Here is a 22,607-nt window from a genome sequence, read left to right as displayed (position 1 = left end):
CTCTAATCCACAGTTCCCAAAGACTCAGTTCATTCTTGGTGGTGTAGTGCAGCTGGCCCAGGGTCATATGTTTCCCGTCTCCCTGTTCTCTTTCTTCGTGTGCAATTTCCCCTACTCACCCTCCCCCACGCTTCCAGCGCTCTACCGTGCGGGTGATGCTAGATGGCGTTTTCTCGAGTTCAGGGACTTCTCCATTTGGTGAGGATTCGCTCCCTCCCATACAGTCCTAACAATGTTGGTGTTGGTGGATTGGATTCACTGCCAAGCTCGAGCGATGTTGTTTATCTCCGCCTCCTCCTCCCGTCGGGCTACTACGCTGGGTTATTATATTTGCTCGGTTTATGTTTATGAATATCACGGTATCTTACCCACCTTGTTTCTCTGGCGGGAAGTAGTGAAGAGGATTTATTTGTTATATAAGGGGCGGATCCCTCCGGTCTCGGGCATTTACTCCTGTATACCGTCATTAGTTTAATGTTATTATTCATGATATACGTATTTAAGCTTATAAATATATATGTTATCTTGAATTACTCTCCTTAGTTTTATACGTGAGGATCGTTCCTAGCGGGATTTCGCCGTTAATTTTAGGCAACCCCTGCGGCGAGTTCCTGTTGTCTCATTCCTTTCATTCCCGGGTATTCCGAGTGCAATCTGCCTTCCCACTCTGTATTTTAGAGCTTATTGGCTGGTTGTGATAAAGGTATTTCTTCTCCACCACGATGTCCGGCACAAGTTGAAATTCCTGGCCTTGCCGACTTCGTTACTTTGAGTGGTGAGGTTCATATTGCGTTTTCCATACAGACCGCTTTGCTGTGAGGAGCTGGGTGTACGGCGTCACTGCAACAACCTTCGCGGTCACCTGGTGTGCGGACCCGCTGGTTGTGGTCGGCTGGCGATCTGGTAGTCTGGCACCCGATGGTTGTGAGTTTGCTTGGCAATGCGCAACCATCCGGGATGGTCGGTAAGTGACAACCTTCTCCGTTTATGCTCCTCCATTTTGAATTTTGTTTATGGTTTTCAGGACTGTTTTTAGCCCTTAGCTAATTGCTGGCTTTCTTTCAGGCGGACGAGTCCTCTAAAGTCGGACATGGAATCTCTCGGGCCTGGGTGGCTGGGTTTGGTAGGAATGTTCCGTGGAGAGCCCTCTCGTCCTTGATAGAGTTGAAGCGACCTGCTCTACCCGGCGCCTGATGGCGACCGCAGTGCCAGAAGATGCTTACCACCCCATCATCCAGCAGATCCGGGATCGACCCAGCCACCCAAGTGGATATCACTCTACACAGAAGTTTCAGAGAGGCGTCGCCGCCTTGAACTTAGACCTTGAACCCATGGCTACTGAACAGGACCAGGGGGTAAGTAGCGAGGTAGGTGAGGTTGTTGGGGCGGGCGCCCTTTTTGATTCCCCAGCTTCTTCGATTTCTTCATTTCCAGGTTTGAGTCACTTCCTCCTTGGGTGATAGGGGCTCATCAGCTATGCCCCAAGTTGGTGAAGACTTCATGGAAGAGCGAAGAGGCTATAAGTCTCGATCCTCCAGAAAGCATTGCCTTTCCCCGTCGAAGGCTAAGGTCTCAGCACCTGCCCAGGCCTCTGGGAGCAAGTCTGGTTCCTCCGGCAGCGCAGGTAAGAGGGCAGCAAAACCAAGCCCTCCGCCAACCTGCCTTTGTATGCGGGCAGCTGCGGCAAAATGTTTCAAAGGTTCTCCGAGGATATCAATAATAAATTCAATCAGATATCAAGTTTGCCACTTATGATAATAAGATATCCAGTTTTACTTATGACATGCTGGCGGGAATGGTTAATCCACCCCGGCGACCCCAGTAATAATAAATTCCCGACACGGCGGACCTCGCCTTTCGATCTTGGCAACCCTTGGCGTTTAAGCCCTCGGGCCATCAACTTGCGATGGCAAACTAACTATTGAGGTCTTGGCGCGAGGCGGTTGGAGGTTGGAGTTCTTCCCCGCCGATCTTTTGCCCCCGTATCCAGGCTTCGTAAGGTTGACAGAGGAAGCATGGATACGTTCTGATAAGGTTCCCAGGGAGACTGTCATCATCCCTAGGGACCAAGCTCAGTCGTCTCTCCTGCGCACTCTGACGGGTGTGGGCATTCTTTTTTTACAAAGTTGACTCCTTTCAAGGGCAGCTTTGCTATGTTTGCCCTGAGGAGACAAATTACCAACTCCCTGTTTGAACAAAGTCGCCCTGGCTACGGCCGGCGTGCTTTGATGGTAATCGTTACCGCAGCTGGAGAAAACAGACCCCACTTCCTGGTACCCGGGAAGTGATGAGATCTGGATGGATGCTCCGTCCACCTTCACGGTTGGGAAGTTGGACCCCCTCTGTCTTCCTCACAGTTTAGTGAGAACTCCCCAAACTGCCGGAATCTTTGTTAAGGCGGGTTTGATGCCGGACTAGCGCCGGTCCTGAACTCCGTCTGCCTCACGGAAGCCACTGCCGTCTCCTCTTGTGGTGAGCCTTTTTCCAGGTCTTAGCTAAGTCCTGTTAGCTGGCTTTCAGTCCTGACCTGTTTGAATTCATCATGGCCAGACTGGAATGCAGAAAGTTTATCTTTGCAAATGCTACTATCCGTCACGAGCTGGCTCGTGAAGGCTCGATCTGGGGACCTAACCTCTTCCCAGAAGAAGAGGTTACGAACGTCATGACTGAGGCTACAAGGGCCAACCAGAGTCTGCGCTCTTGCTGGGCATCTCCACCTACAAGCAGGCCCCAAGTCTGGCGGCCCCGGGCAAGGGAGGAGGTAAGCGTTTTTAGGAGACATAAGAGGCCCACCAGCAGGCGGTGTAGTTCAAGCCGTCCCAGTCTCGACAGTGGCACAGCCCTCACCTCAAAAGCTCACCCCCCAACAATATGTGCTGGTCCAACCGAAGCTCATTCCCACTGCTGCGCCTCATGTGTTACTTCACTGTATACAACTCCACCTATGAGGGCAGGGGTTGCTTTCACGATAACAGAATGCGCAAGGGAAGCGGCAGGGCCCTCACACAGAGAGGCGAACACCACCCCAGAGGAAAACCTGGACGTGGTAAGAGGAACCGTCGCTCCCTCCCACTGAGAGAAAACACGGGTAGGTGGTGGCCTGTGTTAATTCTGGGACCAATGGACCTTCAGCCCTTGGGCACACAGTATTGTGTCCAAAGGTCTGGGTTGGAGCTGGATCAAGGAACCTCCTCCTCCGAACAGGTTTTACCAGCCACCCTCATCAATCCTACGAGATTATGTGGCAGAATTGCTCAACAAACGAGCAATAATAAAGAAAGTAAGGCACCTAAAATTTCAAGGCAGGTTATTTACAGTTTCCAAAAAGACTCAGATCAGCAGAGAGTGATCCTGGATCTGTAAGCGTCTAAATCTCTACATAAAATGCGACAAATTTTGCATGCTTACAATAGCTCAGGTGCGGACTCTACTTCGGCGTGGGCCGTCACCACCACTGTCGATCTTTCAGGCGGCATTATGCACGTCCCGGTTGCGCGGAACTTCTCTCAGTTCCTCGGTTTCAGACTCGGGAATCAAGCCTACTCGTTCAAGGTCATGCCCTTCGGCCTAAACATTGCGCCCAGGGTATTCACCAAGCTGGCGGACACGGTAGTTCAACAACTCCGGTCCCGAGGGATATCCCCTAACGGCGACCTGGGCGATTGGATAATTTGGGCACCAACAGTTCTGGAGTGTCACAAGGCTACGACCATAGTCATCAACTTCCTAGAATCGTTAGGTTTTCAACTGAACAGAGAAAAGTCCCGCCTGACTCCGGAGTCCCGGTTTCAGTGGCTGGGCCTCCAGTGGGATCTGTCTGCTCACACGTTATCTCTCCCGCCTCCCAAGAGGAAGGAGATAGCATCTCTCACCAGAAAATTTCTCAAATCAATCGGCATCCCGCCCGATCCCAAGAAAGGTCCTTGGGTCCCTTCAATTTGCCTCCAGTGACAGACCTGCTCTTAAAGCGAAACTAAAGACATAAAGCAGAGTGTGAGTCAGGCCAATGTCAAGCTCAGAGACAAAGTCTCCTCCATCCTCGAATCTTGAAAACAAGACTGCGTGGACCTCAGTCAAGGGCCTCTCAAGTCAGTTCGCTTCAATTTCCCCCTCGGCACTAGTTGTCACACAGGCGGCTTCCTAAGCGGCTGGAGGATATTCCCAAAACAAAGTACGAAGAGCGTGGTCACAATGTTTCGCAGTTCCATATCATACCCCCTGGAAGCTATAGCAGTCTTTCTAACTTTAAAGAAAATCCGCCCCCCCAGCAGTTCATATCAGGCTGGTATTGGACAGCGCAGTGGTAGTTCATTGCATCAACGAGCAGCACTTTCTTTACCTCTCCAGTCAAATTGAGTAAACGTGTGGTTGCTATCTTCTCCCTGGCGAACAAGCACGGCTGGCACCTGTCAGCTACCCACCTAGCGAAGTGCGGGCGTGGTGGCGGATTCCCTGCTCAGGACTACTCGTTGGAGCGAGGTGGTCCTGGTGAATCTTTCAAATGGATTTGCCGCGGGTTCTGGTCTCCAAGTGGTCTGTTCGCGCAGAAAGCAACTCAGCTCCCTGTTATGTAGCTAACTTGGACCCTCAGCGTGCGCCACGGACCTTAACTGACAATAGATTGGAACAATTGGGAGAAAATTTATCTGTTCCCTCCAATAAATTTGCTGAAAGTATTACACAAACTCAGGACATTCAAAGGAGTCCAACCAGCCTAGTAGCTATTGGCCGAAGAGCAGGTGGTTCCTCTTCTTCCAGGAACTGGGATTGCGGAGTCTTGGTTCCCCAAGCCATACTGGCCCAGACAGTACAAACCAAGACTGTGTCAGCTTCCTCAAGAATTCAGAATGCCCTAGTTTTATGGACTTTATAAAATTCGCAGCCCAAAAAGGGGCAAACATTGACCCTGTCAACACTCTATTTCTTGAGTCAGATAAAAGAGATTCTACTCTTAGACAATATGATTCAGCAGTCAAAAAGTTAGCCTCCTTCCTAAAAGCATCTGAAGCCAAAATCATGACGACTAATTTAGGAGTCTCTTTCTTTAGATCACTGTTTGAGAAAGGCCTTGCTCCGGCCACTATTACCACAGCCAAGTCAGCCCTGAAGAAAGTATTTCTATACGGCACAAAATGCGACCTTCCAGATTCCTATTTTCATCCATCCCCAGAGCATGCGCTCGTCTGAGACCAGTATCAGGCCCACATTCCGTTACGTGGTTTCTCAATGGCGTCCTTAAGTTAGCATCAGGATAGATAACTTTCAGTATATATCAGGATCTGTTAAGGAAGACCTTATTTCTGATTAGAAAGCAACTGGGTGCTAGAATCTCAGAGCTGTCGGCTCTCACTAGAGGTGATAATTTTGTGAACTTCCTCCCTTCCGGAGAGGTCCTCCTTTCCCCTGATCCTAGATTCTTAGCCAAAAACGAAGACCCACAAGACAGGTGGTCTCCTTGGAAGGTGGTGCCCCTTCCACAAGACCAGTCTTTATGTCCAGTTTATACACTTAAATCTTACCTTTTAAGAACTCCACAGAGTAAGTCGGGTCCTCTTTTTATCAGGGAGAAAGGTGGTACTCTATCACTGAATGAGTATAAGACAACAAATTAAAGCATGTTATTAAACAAGCCAGCAGATTCAGTTCTTAAGGTTCATGATATTCGAGCAGTTGCTACCTCATTAATTACTTTCATAATGGATTTCTCCGTTGACTAAATACGGGTTTGAAATCCTCTAGTGTTTCGCGCCACTATTTAAAATGCTTTCGAAGCCCTGAAATTTTCTACCATAGCTGTGGAAGTGTCATCTCCCCACCTTAACCAATCATATCCTTATCCTCCTTTCCCCCCACCGCCTGCCTCATTTACTTCTCTGCTTGTCCTCCTGGTTGATCATGCCTCACTGCCTTGCTCCTCATATTGATGTAATTTGTCTCTGTTGACTGGAAACTGTAATCTGACATGTTGCGATTGTATTTTCTTGTGGGGTACTGGGCAGTTTTTATTTTGCTCCATGTACCCCAGATATATGTATGTGCACTGTATGTTTTGATTGCCCAATTGGTTGATCTCTTCGTGTTTAGCAAGTTTGCGTGTGTAGCTTTAAGATTGTATATACCAATTAAGATTGTATGCACCATTGTACCTATCAATTTTACGTGTGATATTGTGCTTTAGTAGTGTTAAGTGATTTTGGGGACCCCTTCACGTCGCTGAGGACTCCCCTACTCTTTCTGATTTTAAGTCTTTGATGTGCCTTAAGGTTTGAGTGTTCTTCTCACATGTAAGAGATTCCATCATTAAACTGCTTTCGTAATTTGTGTTTTTTCTTCAGATTACCCTGTTTCCTCGTAGTTTGCAGCCTTGGCATGATTCTCTGTCACTATTTCACCGGCTGACACGGGACTGAACTCAGAAAAGGGATTTTCTGACAGAGGAAAATCTATTTCTGAGAGGAATCCCGTGTCACCGACTCCCCTCCCAACTCACCTATAGCTCCCCCTTTCTTGCACATGCCAAGTCTGGGGTTAGTGTAGCATGGAATGAGGTGAGTAGGCGCTGGTGTGTGTCGCCCGTCCTGGCGGAGTATTGGAGTGTAGGGGCTGTAGCGGCTCACGCTCTATTCGGGGTTTTGATAGGGAGATGCGAGTAAGTCTCGTGGTAGTGATCTTTCTTTCACCCCCTTACGTTATACAGCGTCTTCCTTGGAGAAGAGCGCTCGACTGAGGAGTAGTAACCAGCTTTCTAAGCTCTTTTTTTCTCCTGGTATATCTAGCATATTATACCTAAATTCTTGCTGTAATGGAATTTCACCGGGTGACACAGGACCTTCCTCAGAAATAGATTTTCCTTTGTCAAAATATATTTTTTATTTCTTGTAGCATTTCCTTCTATGTTTGGTATCCACGCTTTTATTTTTGTAGACATGATTAATTGTGAGAAAATCCTGGTGTCTCAAAACATTTATCTTTCACTTTTTAGTGCATTTTAATAAAAGCATGTTAAAAAAATTTTTCACATTTTTTATTTTATACTTTTAAGTTTTGACAGAAATTGTAACCGATTTATGATTGTAGCCAAAGAAGACTTGAAATATCCGTACAGTTGTTTACTGATTCAAAGAAGTTGTAAAAAATCCGAAGAGTTTTATACAAATCCTGTAGGGTCACTAGAGGTCACTGCTGACCTACTGATGATGTAAGGTTGTTTTGCCACCAAGATTGAGTAACCATGCAAAATTTAAAGTAAACAAACAGACAAAAAGCAAGCTAAATAAAAGCATATAAAAAGTGGTTTGCATAGACTTGCCTTAGCATTTACTTTGGCTCCATGTTCTAGTAGTGTCTGAACAGTTTCTTCTAATCCCCAGGAACAACAAAGATGTAGAGGTGTTTGCAAGTCCTTTGCTTCATCACCACCTGTTCCACCTGGACCTGGTTTTCGAACAGCGTTTACATCACATCCACTTCGTATCAAGAAACATGCAATATCTTCCCTGTTCTCATCTGTAAACAAAAACAATTAAAGGACTTTATCTAAAAAGAAAATGTCAGATTATCTAACTTAAACAATCATTGGAACTTCATGAAAGTTCAAACTTAGTTCAAATGATTTTTGTTAAGCAGGCTGGCATGACTAACATCCTAGTTTATTTCCCTTTCTATTTTACTTTGTTATTTACCTTATTTGTTTCTCTTTGTTAACTCTCAGTCATAGTCATCTTTATTCCCAATATCATTTTCTGTAACAAGAAGCAGCATAAATTTAGCAGTATATTTCCTTGACGATCTTTTATCCATACCGAATAAGGGTATAATGTAAAAATATATCACTCCTATTCTACTTAAAATCATTTGTACTACAGTATAAACTACAGTAATTGTGTACTACCGTACGATGGTTGAAATACAAGCAAAAGGGCTGTTGTTATCCGATTCGGTGATAAACAAAACAACAGTTTCCCAGTCGGTTGTTTATGGCTGTGCGCATTTACCCAAGAGTATAACGTTACTAACAATACTTTTATCATTCTCTGTTACTTTTTTAACTAGAAGATGGGATAAAGAGTTGGAGGAAAAGAAGTTTGTCTTTTGTGATTTGGTCTCTCTCGCTGCCTGATTGTACACTGCTCCCTGCCTCCACATGAAATTTAATATTTTATAAATATTGTCATATCGGTATTAATTGTTTACCACATTGCAAAATCGAATTATCATAAGGTGAACTGTTGTAACTCAAGCACTACCTGAGTACTTTAATAGTTTTATCACAGAAAGTGAATTTAGTCATGAAAATACAGTAATTAGTGAATACTTCTCAATGAAAAATACCGTGAATGGGTGGATTTTCAGCGAATAATGTGTATATATGTTCCACAGAGAAACCTGCAAATAGATGAGTCCGCGAATTGTGAGACCGTGAATATGGGGGTTTACTGTAAAAGCATTTTTCTAAAAATTTACTTTGAACAATATATGAACTTTATACAAAGCATTATCATTACTTTAAAAATGAACAGCATCCACTTCCCCATTTCCATGTTTCTTTTTAAATCCCTCAATGGCAAATTAAAGTTCATACTTCAATTTCTTTGGTGAAGGCAGATTAAGATGTGAGTCACGATAAAACACTTACCAATAGCCTTGTGTAATAAAGTCTGAAGACAACCATCTGGTCCGTCACTCCAGTTGTCTGTGTCTACGTGATATCTGTAACAGAGGACATAATCAATGTACTGATTTTAAAATGTCTCTTACCCTTCAAGTCAGAATATGGAGTTTCATCTAATTTCCAAGTACCTTTCATAACCACAATATGCTGTCATACAAAATAAGTTCAAGCACCTCACATTATAACTAAGTACTGTACATTCATTTACATGAATAAAAAACCTTAAATTAATAATTTCACAGAATTATTATCTTGAACAACATCTGCATAAGATGCTGGTAGTCCTTTCATATTGCAGTATAAATAATTTTCCTGGCGTAATAGTTGGCATATCTTATACATACTACAAACACTTACGTGTACTAACTGCATTAACTTTAGAAATCAAAGTAGTTTAAGACAGAAAGCTGAACAGTCTGGCCTCCTTTATTCTATATAATCTGTATTTTCAACTTACAGTCTATATGCTTTTGCTAGATAGTCTATTACTTCTTTCAGCACTGTTTCCTACTTTACAGTATTGTACATTCTTTATATTATCATAAAGGCACAACACAGACTAAAAGCAAAAAGATAAATATCAGATCACAAAAGCACTGTCTACTTCCACGTTTCAATGAAAATTACTTTTACAGAAAAGTTCTGGCTGTTATACAGAATATCCATCCTGTTCAATATGCCCAATACAAAATTTTTAATAGCGTCGCTGCTGTTCGTCCTCAAAGGAGTTACATTCTCAGGGTTGCCCCCAAGAGCTACATAAGATAGACCAGCTAATTAAAAGAACTCTCTTATAGTTGGTCCTGGCCACAATAGTGCTGTTGGCAGAGTGATAGAATATAAAGGACTCAGGACAGGACAGCTCTATCTCCTGTCCTGCAATGACTGCCTCGGTTTTCTCTACAACCCACTCACACAGATGTGACAACAGCACGTATGTCAGCTGTCTTCCTTATTACTTTCTGGTCTGTCCAAGAGTTCACTAATTCTCAGGTTTTGCTCCAGAAATAGGGTTCAATTATGCATTTTTCAATCATCATAACACCACTCAAGCTTGGTATTCAGTTTTAACACCCAATTTTAATGGGTAGGCTTATATTTGTTACAACTGGGAGCCAGTGGGACTCTTGCCAGGCAAGAAGTTAGGTGTAAATGGCTAGGCTATGCTGTAATGCCATGTTTTTTTCTTTTTTGACAAAGTGATAATTAGCATTAAGCCAATAATATTAGAAAATTTTGTCATTGACACTAATTATTCAATGACTTTTTGTAACACTGAGATAATTTGAGGTTACCGAAAGGGTAAATCTGGTTAGCCTAACTCTGTGTTTACGAAACTTTGACGTGATTGTAGTTTCCAATCATGCCTCACTTATGAGCCTTGGTGTTTGCTAAAGGCAAGTATTTCCTTTGTAGTATTTTATAATCAAACTAAATGAATTTTATGATATAGACAGTCCCCCAGCTATCCTTAATATTAGGGTTCTTTTCAAGTGTTAAAGGAATTACATTCATGCCGATCTACTTCCGTCAGGTATTATTACTCTGCTGGTAGTGACATCAAAGGTGTTCAGAAAAATTGTTGTGAATATTGTCTTTTTCTTAAGGAAATACAAAAAGTACTTTTTCGTAATGGTGAGCTTTGCCAAACAATTTAAAATCTTAAGAGGTACTGATTTTATACATTTTTGGTAAGATACTCCAATAATTATTGATTTTAATTATGTACCAACCAATATAGCCTATACACTCCATAACCTTTACCTGGTACTTGGGAATAGACCTGGTAGTCAAAAGTTACCAAATGTGAAGAAATATATAATATGGATATCCATTTAGCTTTGGCTTAATTGAGTTAAAAGCATTTGTGAGTAAATCCTTTAAGGCAATGTTACTGTAGTAATTGTGAATTAATATTTTGTTACACTATTTCTCTTTTACATATATATAGCCCATTGATCATGTTACCTGATACTGTATCATACTACTATCAATGTGTACTTGTGGCCATGTCAGCCTATTTTAATTTGAAGTGTTTGCTGCCTATACAGTGATATAGGTAGCTAACACTATTATTTTTTAATAAACACTAGTTCCTTTTATCACTACTGGGCTACTACTATGCAGGACCTACACATTATCTGCACTGCAGTCAATTGCTCAATCTGCTTTACCCCTGCAGAAATGGCTCATAACTACCTGCTATGAGCCAGCCCCAGAAGGAATAAACAAGAATATGGTTGGTTGATGGACATGTGTGAAATATGTAACATGCTCCTAGCAGCAAGTTTAAATGAAGGAAGACCTTATTTTTAAGCTATCTCTATGAGTTATAGGTTTCAGTGGGAGTATGGAAGAAGGAGACTCCTGTACATCATTCTGGCAGAACTACAGCAGTGTTTCCATCCCTTACCAAGCAGAATCCAAATTTGGGCCAATACTCCAAAAGCAGTGGACTCTAGGAACACCCATTCCAAGTCTCTGATGGAGACAAAGTCTTTCCTAGGCAGAGAGGTCACTAGTACCTGACGTGAAGTGGATACAGCCACTCAAATTTCCCTTCTGGATCCAGATGATGTAGGGAACAGATTTCTGCTTTACATGCAAGAAATCCTTCAGATGAGAATCTTGCCTTTCCCATGCAGCAATCATGTATTAAAGGGAACCCTGATAGGGTTCACCCAACCCCATCCGAAGTGTCTGTACATTTTAAGGGGTGGTGATTTATCCTGGACTTTTATATTGCCAGGCAGTGGTGATACAACTGCCTTGGCTCAATCAGTTCATACAGGCTTCCCTGATAGGAAAATTCTGCTTGCTGTACTTTCTATACTGCCAGGCAGTGGTGATAAACTGTCTTGGGTCCATCAGTTCATGCAGGCTTCCCTGATGGGAAAATTCTGCTTGCAGTACTTTCAGAATTCTGAGAGGATATCATGAACAGTATCAAGGATGACCTTGCTACTGAGCATCAGCATATCAAAAGATGCTATCCATGATTTCCAAGAGGAATTCAGGTCTGTCCTGGATATGGAATTAGGTGATGTGTAAAAATTTCTTGTTTTAACTAGGATGCACATTCTGTCCTGGCAGATGTAGGTTTTCTAACCAAAAACTTCAGTCATGGGAACAGGGTAATAAAAAACCCAAGCCCAAAAAGAAGTTGAATCAGTTCTCTAGATCCACATTGAAATCAAAATGAGTAGTAAGAGACAGCCTACTCACTTCTGGAGCTCTGACTGGTAGCAATAATTAGACCAAGTCGGGCAATAAAACCTCAAATCAGAATGCAGACACCTCAATGTGCATCCTTTCAACAGATGTAAAATACCTCATTAATGAAAAGAAAACTGCTTGATGTTGATGTAGAGTTTCAAGAAAGAGTGGTCTTTCCCAATACTGAATGGTACTTGGTCCCTCCTTCACCAGGAATTCAGACAGCGCCCAAGGAGACAGTTATCCTGCCTATTAATATAGCAATGAATGCCATAGATGCAACCATGTAAATGAATGCCATAGACGCAACCATATCAATAAAAGCCACAGAAGCAACCTTTCTCCAGTTTAATGGAAAAGCAGTGGAAAAACAATTTTAAAGAGCCAAACCTCTACGGGAGGCATCCTTCTGTCTCTTTACTTTTGAAACAATCAACCATGTGAAGACGGAATTTCAGAATTTTGTGGTGACTGGTAAACGAGAGTTTATGGTAGAAATAAAGCCATTTGTCTCCATCATCCCAGTATCTGATAGTTCTACAAAGGAATGGGCAACACTTGTCCTCCCTTATGAGAGGAAAAAGCTCCCGCTGGACATGGCTACCCAGCAATTTGGGACCCCTTCAAGGAAAATCTCAGGACAGCCATGGCCGAATTTTATGCCAGGCGCCACCACTTCAATATTATAACTTCTGCTACTATGCTGGAAGTAGCCACTAAAGAGCTTCCAGAGTCTTCCTGAGCAATCTTCTCTGCAGTAGCCAAAACACTTATGCAGACCCTATGGGGAGCTGTCTATGACTTTCTCCAGTGTCGCATTAAAGCTTGAAAAGAAGCATTGGTGGACTCCAACATTTTGCTCTCATATGTAACCTCCCTACTGCATTCTTCCCCCATCTGTAGGGACACTTTTTGAAGAGTCTTGTTGCACAACTCATTGAACAAGCTCAACAACAGAACTGCACAATATATGCTGCTCTTGAAAAAGGGGAATCTAGGAAAAAACTATTGAGTTTCCTCTTCCTTAGCCTACGAAAGCTTATGAATCAGAGCCCTACAAGCTTCCAATTTCTCTTAAAGGACCCCTCTGACAACAGAAGAAAAGACAACAATAGCATCAGCACCTCCTTCAAAGCAGACAAGATGTTCTTAGCAGGGAAAAGGAAAATCAACTCCCGGACTGCATATTACATGGAAGGGAAGAGGTGGAGCCCAATAGGATATGCATGGTTGGGGTTGCCTTCTGAAGTATCACATGCAGTGGAAGTCCTCCCCTTGGGAAACCACCAGAGGAGGGGGCTAACAAAACCTGAGAGTGGTAGTCGACAGACTCCAGTCAAAGGGTCTCTTAATAGGAATGAGTCCTGCCTTACATCCAGTAGATGTTTACTGAAGCTGGACTTTGTTGTGATACTCTTCGTGGCCAGCTGTCTTTTCCCAACAGCATTCAGAGCAGAATAAGGACGGACCTGAGAAGATTCCTTGAATAGCCCAACTTTTCCAGACAACAATTGGAATGTAGTCTCGGCCTGTTACAGTTTGGGTCTGTGGTAGATCTAATCCTGAGATTGTGACTCTTAAGATTTAAAAAGAGGCTGGCTTGCACATGTCAGGAAAAGGCTTTGTGATTGCCTTCATCTGAGATTGGGAAGATACTCTGTCCATGTACCTGGAAGGGGTCTTTGGCAAACAGGCCAACCTGACTCCACCATTCGTATGAGTGATAATACATAAGGATGCCTCCTAGATAGGCTGGGGAGGCCATGGGGGGGATTGTCAGTTAGGGGGATGATGGTCACCTGTTTTGAGGGAGTGTGATATCAGCTTCCTGGAGCTATTGGCTGTCTTTCCATCTCAGAAAACTGACACCTCCAAAAAGGACCCACAGTTAGTTGGTTTTGGACATCAAGAGGTTAGGCTCATGCTGAGCTCCTCTCAAGTCAGTAATTGCTAAAATGCTTCCACATCTGGAAGGTGACCTGTTTGCCACATGCAAGAACCATCAACTTCCAGTGTGTATGTGTGTGTGTGTGTGTGTGTGTGTGTGTGTGAACCTGGCCATTTAGGCAATAGCAAAAGATGCATTCCTACAAGACTGGAACGAATGGAGATCGATATACCTTTTTCCTTTACTGTTCCAAATTTCCAAAGCTTTGAACATTCTACTAACTTTCAATGGGACCGCTTACCCAATGGCCATGTATTATCCTATAAAAGGCAGCAAGTAAGAGGAAGGTTCAGGTATTCTAATTCAATGACGCAGTGTCCCTGACAGGTCAAGATCTCTTGCGAGCGGAAAAGTAGCATTTGACATTAGAGGAAAACAGAGGGATGTCTATATACAGTCAGATGTGTTTTCTCACACCTGAAGAATGATTAACAATTATATAATGTAAACAATTTAGGAAGAGATTTCAAATACATATGGTTAGAAAGTTTGCAATGCCTTACTTACATTAGTAATTACAGTTCTGACGAGGACATAAAGTATCATCTAAAAAATGCATACAAGATCGCTTGACTCAGGAGTGTTGGATCTGAGTTTCCTAAGAGACTCGGTGCAACATGCAGATTTTTGTTTTGAAGCGAGGATGGCCTGAGGGTTCCAGCGATAGCTCTGGACCTCACAATAACCCCCCACCCCAAAAGTAAGCCTAGGGGAGTGGGTTACAGTCAGCTGATATCTTTCTCTCTGCGTTGTAGTATGCGGAGTGGTCCCAAGTAGGCTGTGGGGGGCTTGTTTGCGTCTATTCTTATGAACGCATACTTTGCTGTTTAAGGCCTTCGGGGACGTATTCTTTTCTTGCTACGTCGTCTGTTGTCTTCGCGGCATGATGTTTTCCAATGCTCTACAGACGCCTGGAAGAGTCATGGGCTCTGTTGTGTCTTGAAATACATCTGCCGGTATTGTCAACACTTGGCCGCAGAGTGCTTCTTTCGGAGATGCATTGAATGCTGCATGTGGGGCTGTTCTTAATCCCAGCAAGACTCACAATAATTCCTTTCTCCAACTCCCACCTTGACATCTGGCGGTGAGTGCTGATTTGAGGGAGCGGTGCAGCTGCTCCACCATGCCATTGCGTCTGGGTTGTATGCTATTGTGTGAATGAGTTTTGTCCCGACACTGGCAGCGAGGGAGCTCCATAAGGTGGTGGTGAAAATAGTTCCTCTGTCGCTTGTTATGTACTGCAGTACTCTGTGCCTGCTGACCCAGTCTATTAGTGCTTTCACACAACTCTCTACTGTCTGCTGCCTTACTGATATTGCTTCTGGCCATCTGGTGTTCCTGTTGATGATCATGAAGAGATACCTGTACCACTCTGAGGGGGGGCAGGGGTCCCATGATGTCGACATGGATGTGGGCCAGTTGCCGCTGTGTTGTTTGGAATTCTCCCATACCTGTCTCTGTGTACCATTATTTTTGATGTTTGGCATGACAGGCATTCTCTTGCCCACTTTTTGATGTCCACTTTCATTCCCCACCAGATGTACCGCTCTGACAAGGTTCAGGCAGTGGATCTGCCCGGATGGGTAGGACAGGTTGTGAGCAAGGTTGAAGGCTTTTTTTCTCAACCCTAACGCCAGGTATGGGTGAGGGCGTCGGGTACTCATCTTGCAGGCGATGGTTGTCTCTCCATTGTTGATGGATAGGTCTCCATGTAAGGGCGGGGTTCTCCCTCTAAAGCTGCTGTAGTTCCAAGTCATCCTTCTGAGCCAATGCTATTTTGGGATATGATATCGCAATCTGGACAGTGTTGATGGAACTTTGGGAGAGGGCCTCTGCCACGTTGTTGGAAGAGCCCTTCATGTATCTGATGGTGCAGGGCTGTTCTGCTATTGACGTTAGGTGATGCTGCTGTCTTGCTGACCACCCATCTTCGCCTCTGGTGAAGGTGTGCACCAGCAGTTGGTGGTCTGTCTGCACCACGAATTGTCATCCTTCTAGCATGTGTCGGAAGTGACAGATGGCTCTGTGGACTGTCAGTAACTCTTGGTCGAATGTGGAGTACTTTCGTTCTGCTGACGATAGCTTCTTGCTGAGGAATGCCAATGGGTGACGACCATCATCTGTGTCTTATTCGAGTACCGCACCCATTGCTGTGCTACACGTATCCGTCATTAGGGTGAGGGACCTATGGGGTAAAGGAAAGATTAGTGTGACAGCAGAGGTGATTGCTTTTTTAGCTAGTTTGAAGGTTTTATCTTCGTTTTTCATACCAACATAGTTTTTTAGGTTTTCCTTTTAAACACTCATATATTGGGGCCATTATTTCAGCAAGGTTGGGTATGAATTCCCATGAATTCTTAAGACTGCTTTGATTGTTGTTGGTTTTGGTAAATCGGTGATTGCTTGGCTTTTGTTGTGAGGGGCTTGACACCGTCGGGGTTTATTTGGTGGCCCAGAAATTCCACTACTGGTTTTACCCATTCGCATTTGTCTTTTCAGACTATAAGCCCATTTTCTTCAAGTATTTGCAAGACCCGACTGACGTCTTTCATGTGTTGTTTGATGTTGGCGCTGAAAAACAGTATATCGTCGACGTAGACGGTGCAGAAGGGTAGTTGCCCAGGATTTTGTCCCTCAGACGCTGGAAGGTCATACCTGAGTTCCAAAGGCCGAAGCAGCTGTAGTTGAAGGTGTATGTGCTGAAGGGGGTGATAATGGCTCTTTTTTCTTTGTCTTCCTTTGCGACTGGGACTTGAAAGTATCGCTTCAGTAAGTCGATCTTTGTAAATATTTTGGCGCCCTCCATCTGGTTGGTTATGTCAGCAATGTTTGGCAGTGGATGCCTGTCAGGTACCATCTTGGTGTTGAGTCTTTGGTAGTTGCTGCAGGGCTGCCATGTGCCATCAGGTTTTGATACCATGTGTAGGGGATCCCCAGCGGCTGGAGGCTTCTTGGCATATTCCTGCCTGTTCCATGTCCCGGAAAGCTTGTTTGGCATGGAAGAGTTTTTCTGGGGCAAAAGGTCTAAAACAGGCATGCACTGGGGGACTTTCGGTGACTATGTGGTGCTGGACGTGGTGCTTTGCGGGTCTGGTCAGGTCGTGCTGCAGGTCATCCTTAATACCTCCGGGAACTCCTACACTGTAGGAGGCGACTTATCTCTGGTGCTGGAGTTGGTGGGTGGGGCTACGGGGGGTGGTTCGTGTGATCAGCTGCTGTTTCGCTACGTCTACCAGCATGTCGTGGGGTTTAGGAAGTCTGCTCCTAAAACTGCAATTGTTATGTCTGCTGTGACGAACATCCAGTTGTACTGCTTCCCGCCGAATGGCACTTTCAAGTCCTTTTCCTGTACATTTTCAGCAGGGTTCCGCTGGCAGAGGGAACCTGTAGGGTGCCGGGAGCTGGATTGAGGTGTGTGCGCAGGTTGGCCAGCACGAATTATTTGAATGCGCCGGTGTTGACCAGAAACTCTGTCTTTGATCTTTCGTCTACGATAAAAAAACATGTCAAGTCTTTTTGCCCGTACCTAGAAGACAGCGGAAAGCAGGAGCCGTGTCTCGCACACGGCAACCAGTCTGCCCACCACTAACTTTTATTTTGTTTGGTTGCTACTGCGACCCTTTTGCATGTTTTTTGACATGCAGCAATCATTTTCACATTTTCACACTTCGCTCCCGAACCTCCAGTGGTGAAAACAAATGCACTTGGGACGTTCTTCTGTTTTGGGTTTGTATTGGGTTTGTTTTTCCACCCGGAGCTCTGGCAGTGGTGTATGGGGGCGGCGGGACCCTCTGGATCGCTGTCCGTCTCTGTGTCGGTCTGCTGCTGTGGCTGCTGCTACAGTTTACTGTGTAGGTGCCGTCGACTTCTGGGCCAGGTGGACGGCATCAAGGTCCATGGTTGACGCGTTGGGAATGGCTGCGACTGTTTAGCAAGGTAATTTTGTGAGTAGGACCTCTCTCACAAGTTCCAACGTAGTCTCTGGGTGGCCGTCTGTGGCAGGAATCATAACTAGCCGCCGTAGTTGCTTGTAGACATATGACAGCTGCTGGTCTCCTATTGCTGCTCCCATATTGTCTGGGAATTTCCTAGCTCTGAGGGCAGGCGGCATGCTGAAGGACGATCTTAGTTGGGCCTTCAGCATTTCTTAGGTGACAGTTGCCTTTTGGTCGGCGAGCCATCCTGCGATCTGCTTGAAGACATCGTCTGGCAGAAACTCAAGGACAGCATCAGCTTTTTAGGATGAAGAGGAGATCTTAGACCTGAAGATGGTCTCTGCTCTGAAGAACTAAGCCTCTGGGTTGTGGGTTGTGAACAGCAGTAGCAGATGCTTGCTGCTGCAACGTTGTCCCTGGATGGGCTGGTGCTGGCGGTGGCGGCGTCACCATCTTCGGGGTCACCAGTATAATGAGGCGGTGAGTAAGAGGCAGGTTCAAGGTATTCTAATTTATTGACACAAAATCCCTAACAGTTCAAGAACTCTTGCGAGTGGAAAACTAGCATCTGACATTAGAGGGAAGTAGGGGGACGTCTATATGCATTCAGATGTGTTTTCTCACACCTGAAGAATGGTTAACAATTCTATATACAAATTAGGAAGAGATTTCAAATATATATGGTTAAAAAGCTTGCAGGACCTTACATACATTAGTAATTACAGTTCTGACAAGGACATAAAGTATCTTCTGAAAAATGCATAAAAGATCGCTGGAATCAGGAGCGCTGGATCTGTGTTTCCTGAGTCTCAGTGCGTCATGTAGATTTTTGTTTTGAAGTGAGGATGGCCTGAGGGTCCCAGCAACAGCTCTAGACCTCACACGCCAAACAGTCATTGGTTCTTTATTTCTTCAACAACAGACGAGAGAATAGATTCCATTGCCATCCACTGTTCTATCCAAGACAGAAGGACAGGAAGTCGTCTATGCATCCTCCTTTCTGAGCAGTGACCTTCACAAGGATTTTTAAAACCTAGTCTACCGTGAAGAATATTTGCCTAATATTGCTAGGTACCTAGTGTAAAAACTATAGACTTCATCTATCCAACATACCAGTCTGTATGGAAAATGTGGTTAGATTACCTCCAAACTAAGAGCCCAGTTGAAATCTGTTGAAACAGTTTTACATTTTATTATATATACTTTTGAGATCAAGCACCTTGCTATTACAACAATCATGGCATACAAGGCAGCATTTTCCAAACCCTTGCCTTATGTTTAGGAATTAATTTTAACAGAAATTTAAATAACAGAAATTATAATTCTGTTCTCCAGTCTTTTACACTGCAAAGGTCAGCCTCCTTCAAGGTTCCCCATTACCTGATCCCTGACTAAAGGTTCTTGGACTCCTGTCATCCACTCGATTCAGTGGGCCCAATACAACTACAATTCACATTCTCCAAAAGGCAGTCTTCTTGACTGTTTTGGCATCAGGAGCTCAGATTAGCATACTGGGCTCTTAGGGACAACATTTCATCATTCATACACTTAGTTGTCGCTTACTGTTGTCTCCTGGCCTATCATTCCTGGCCATGAATGAGGGAAAATCCCCTTTTCTAGTAAAGGAACTCAGTATTTTATATAAAACATTATGCCCAGTTCAAGTACTCAAGGTTTACTTAAATGTCACAGCAAACACCCCAGATGGTCCTATTCTTCCTACACCCTAGAACAAACAAACCATTCTACATGGGCTGAGAATTATGTTTCCCTCATTAAAATAATTCTCCTTTCCTAAGTTGCATGACGTCCAAAAGGGCGTAAACCATTAACTTTCTTCAGAAATGTTTCTTTCAAAGAAGTCTCCGAGGTAGGGAGTGATTATTAGAGGCAGTATTCCTGAACCGGTAAAGGCACAATAATCCTGCAGCCAGACCCAACATCATTATGTAAGTCACATAGAACCACAAGGGATAATACATTTATCGGGTCATGTGTTTCCTATTCTTCACTGTCAAACCCTAAAAGGTATCCAGAATAAAGGAAACCAAGTTGATAAGATAACCTGTGACTTAACCTTCAGTCAAAAATTCCTGAATAACTATTGCCATGAGAGTGGCGGTCATGCTGAGATATTGCCAGGGAAAGAGTATTAAACCTGCAGCCAGACCTGAACATCACAGTTATTTTATAGTAATAAATGGCACTTACGATGCCATAAGCACCAATAATCCACTTACCACATCAATAAACTGCTTACCAGCACCAAAATTGCTTACTGACACCGATAAACTGCCTACTGACGCCAATAAACCAATTACAGACACTGAAAATATGGTTAATGACGTCGTTAGCCAAGAGTCATAAAACCGAAACACCATTAACCGATGCCTGCGATAAGCAGGGACAGCCTGTATATTAGTTCATGTGTTGTTTCTTGTTCTTTATTACCAAACCCTAATGGGTATCCAGAATAAAGAAAATGGTTAATAACCTGTGACTACACTTTGGACCAAAACTTGATCTGGGTTGCTGGGATTTATTTATTATGAGTTAAGCCATTTCATCACCTGTCAATTTGTTTTGTGAGCTCCTTTGAGGATGAACAGAGGCTCAAACAACAGGTTTGACAAAGGAAAAACCTATTTTTGGTAGCCACTATCCTCAAACCAACCCCCTTTCCTTCATAAAAAGGCATGAGACTGGTATCTTGCAGACTTGACAAGTAATGAGGAAGATAGCCGACACATCTGTCCAATTGGGATGTAGAGAAAACCAAGGCAGTCATTGTAGGACAGGAGATAGAGCCCTCCTGTCCTGAGTTCTTTATATTCTATCACTGTACCAACAGCACTTTTCTGGCCAAGACCAACTATAAGAGAATTCTTTGTAATTGGTTGGTCTGTCTTATAGAGCCCTAGGGGGACCATGAGAGTGTAACTCCTTTAAGGACTCACAGAGGCTACCAAAAATAGGTTTTCCTATGTCAAAACCTTTTTTTTTTTTTAGTGCATTACAATTACTAGTAAATTAACAAAGACCTCTTCTTAGAGAATACCAATTACAACAAATGCTCTACTACCAATTACAACAAATACTCTAATGTTTACAGCTACTGTCTGTGATAACAGTGCTGTATAAAATTTACAGAGAAGTTAAATTTTACAAAATTTCAAGAAGTAAACTGCGTGTACCGAAATTATTCATATTTTTCTGAAGTTCCTACTTAAATAGAATGCAATATATCTCAAAGGTTGAGGTAGTCACATTACATTTATTAAAATAAATCTTTCTCTACTATCTACACCATTTCCTCACAACACCAAAAGATAGATCCTTACTGTACTAGAATGGAAGCAATGTCCTCTTGTTTGGAATTGAGAGCCTGCCAAAGCGGAGGTTCAGGTGAATTCGGATGTGACTGATCTGCTCCTTTGCCGCAAAGAAGACCCACAACGGCTGAAAGCCCTTCAGTGATACACATCTGCAGAGGCGACTGACCATCTCGATTCCTATGATGAACAATAGTTTACATTTTAAGCATTCAAGTGATTCATAACATTACCACTTGCACTATATATTTCTTCAATTGGTAGTTTGTTATTCTTAAAAAAAATGTTTCTTATTTTTAATAATAGCAGTATTAGTTGTGGCCAGCAACACATTACCTTCACTAACTACAGAAATAACTTTCAAGTACAGGACATACACATTACCAAAGCCCTTTTAATTAAGCAATGAAACTGTTATCTACTGTTATGTAGAAAAAAATATTTGGAAGATAAGCTAGATGTCTTCTAACTAGCATGATACTCAATTATTCTGGCTAAACAGCATTTAGTACAATTGCCATTTCAAACTACTTGAAGATCATCTTGAAAAATACTGTACAGTATAAACACACGAAATGAATTCCTTTAGTAATTAGACTAATTATAATTACAGTGCCATACTTAAAATTATTGGAACAGCACATGATAATCATTAATACTAAACAGTATTCAAAACAATAAATTCAACAATTCTCAAATATACTTTGAAAATAAATCTTTATTGTATAGGAATTTTCTGTCTTCCTACGTGAATGTTTACAGTATTTACAGATCTAAAATAAAAAATAATGTTTAGTCAAATGAAACCCTCTCTTTATAATTAAAACAGATAGGAATGAAGCTGGAACGCATTTTATTGTATAAAATTATAAAATTTATTGTTTCCTATGTCCTGCTGTGCTTATTTGTAAAGTACTGCAGATGTTTCCATAGATTCGATTTAACATTTTACATACAGAAAAAGATTCCCATTAAAATGCATTTCCCATATTAAAATGTATCCAAATAACCAACATATTGATGTTCTTTTATCAATTATATAAGCATTCTCTTATATAATAGAATATAGAATTTAGGCCAAAGGCCAAGCACTGGGACCTATGAGGTTATTCAGCGCTGAAACGGAAACTGACAGTACAAAGGTCTGAAAGGTGTAACAGGAGGAAAACCTCACAAATGCACTATAAATCAAATGTTAGGAGAGTGTGGAAAGTAAGATGGAAGAATGGAAATATGAAAGGAGGTACAGTAAAAGGAGTGAAAGAGGTTGCAGCTAGGGCTGAAGGAACACTGCAAAGAACCTTAAGTAATTAACTATACCAATAATGAATTATAATAATCACATAAAAAATATGCCAATATAAATAAGATATTTTTTTATATCTTCTTGTCTCCTCAAACAGATTTTACAGTAGTGGTAAACAAATAAGATAAGGTCTTTTAATTCTTGACACCTGTCAAAGACAGTATGACGCTGTCCATGAATTACCATGCTGATTACAACC

The 22,607-nt window shown here is 42.9% G+C and overlaps 1 protein-coding gene across 1 annotated transcript in view; it reads right to left on the bottom strand.

Annotated features, from left to right (window-relative positions):
- The window catches only part of LOC136842621 (rabankyrin-5), a 379,842-nt gene that overhangs the window by 43,332 nt on the left and 313,903 nt on the right, over window positions 1–22,607 (bottom strand). The window contains 3 exon segments of the mRNA XM_067110236.1: window positions 7,310–7,506; window positions 8,636–8,709; window positions 21,112–21,282. Coding sequence (XP_066966337.1) covers window positions 7,310–7,506; window positions 8,636–8,709; window positions 21,112–21,282 — 442 coding nt within the window.

The sequence above is a fragment of the Macrobrachium rosenbergii genome, chromosome 10 (genome assembly GCF_040412425.1).
Source record: "Macrobrachium rosenbergii isolate ZJJX-2024 chromosome 10, ASM4041242v1, whole genome shotgun sequence".
Taxonomy (NCBI): Eukaryota; Metazoa; Arthropoda; class Malacostraca; order Decapoda; family Palaemonidae; genus Macrobrachium; species Macrobrachium rosenbergii.
This window is presented reverse-complemented; position numbering and strand designations above follow the sequence as displayed.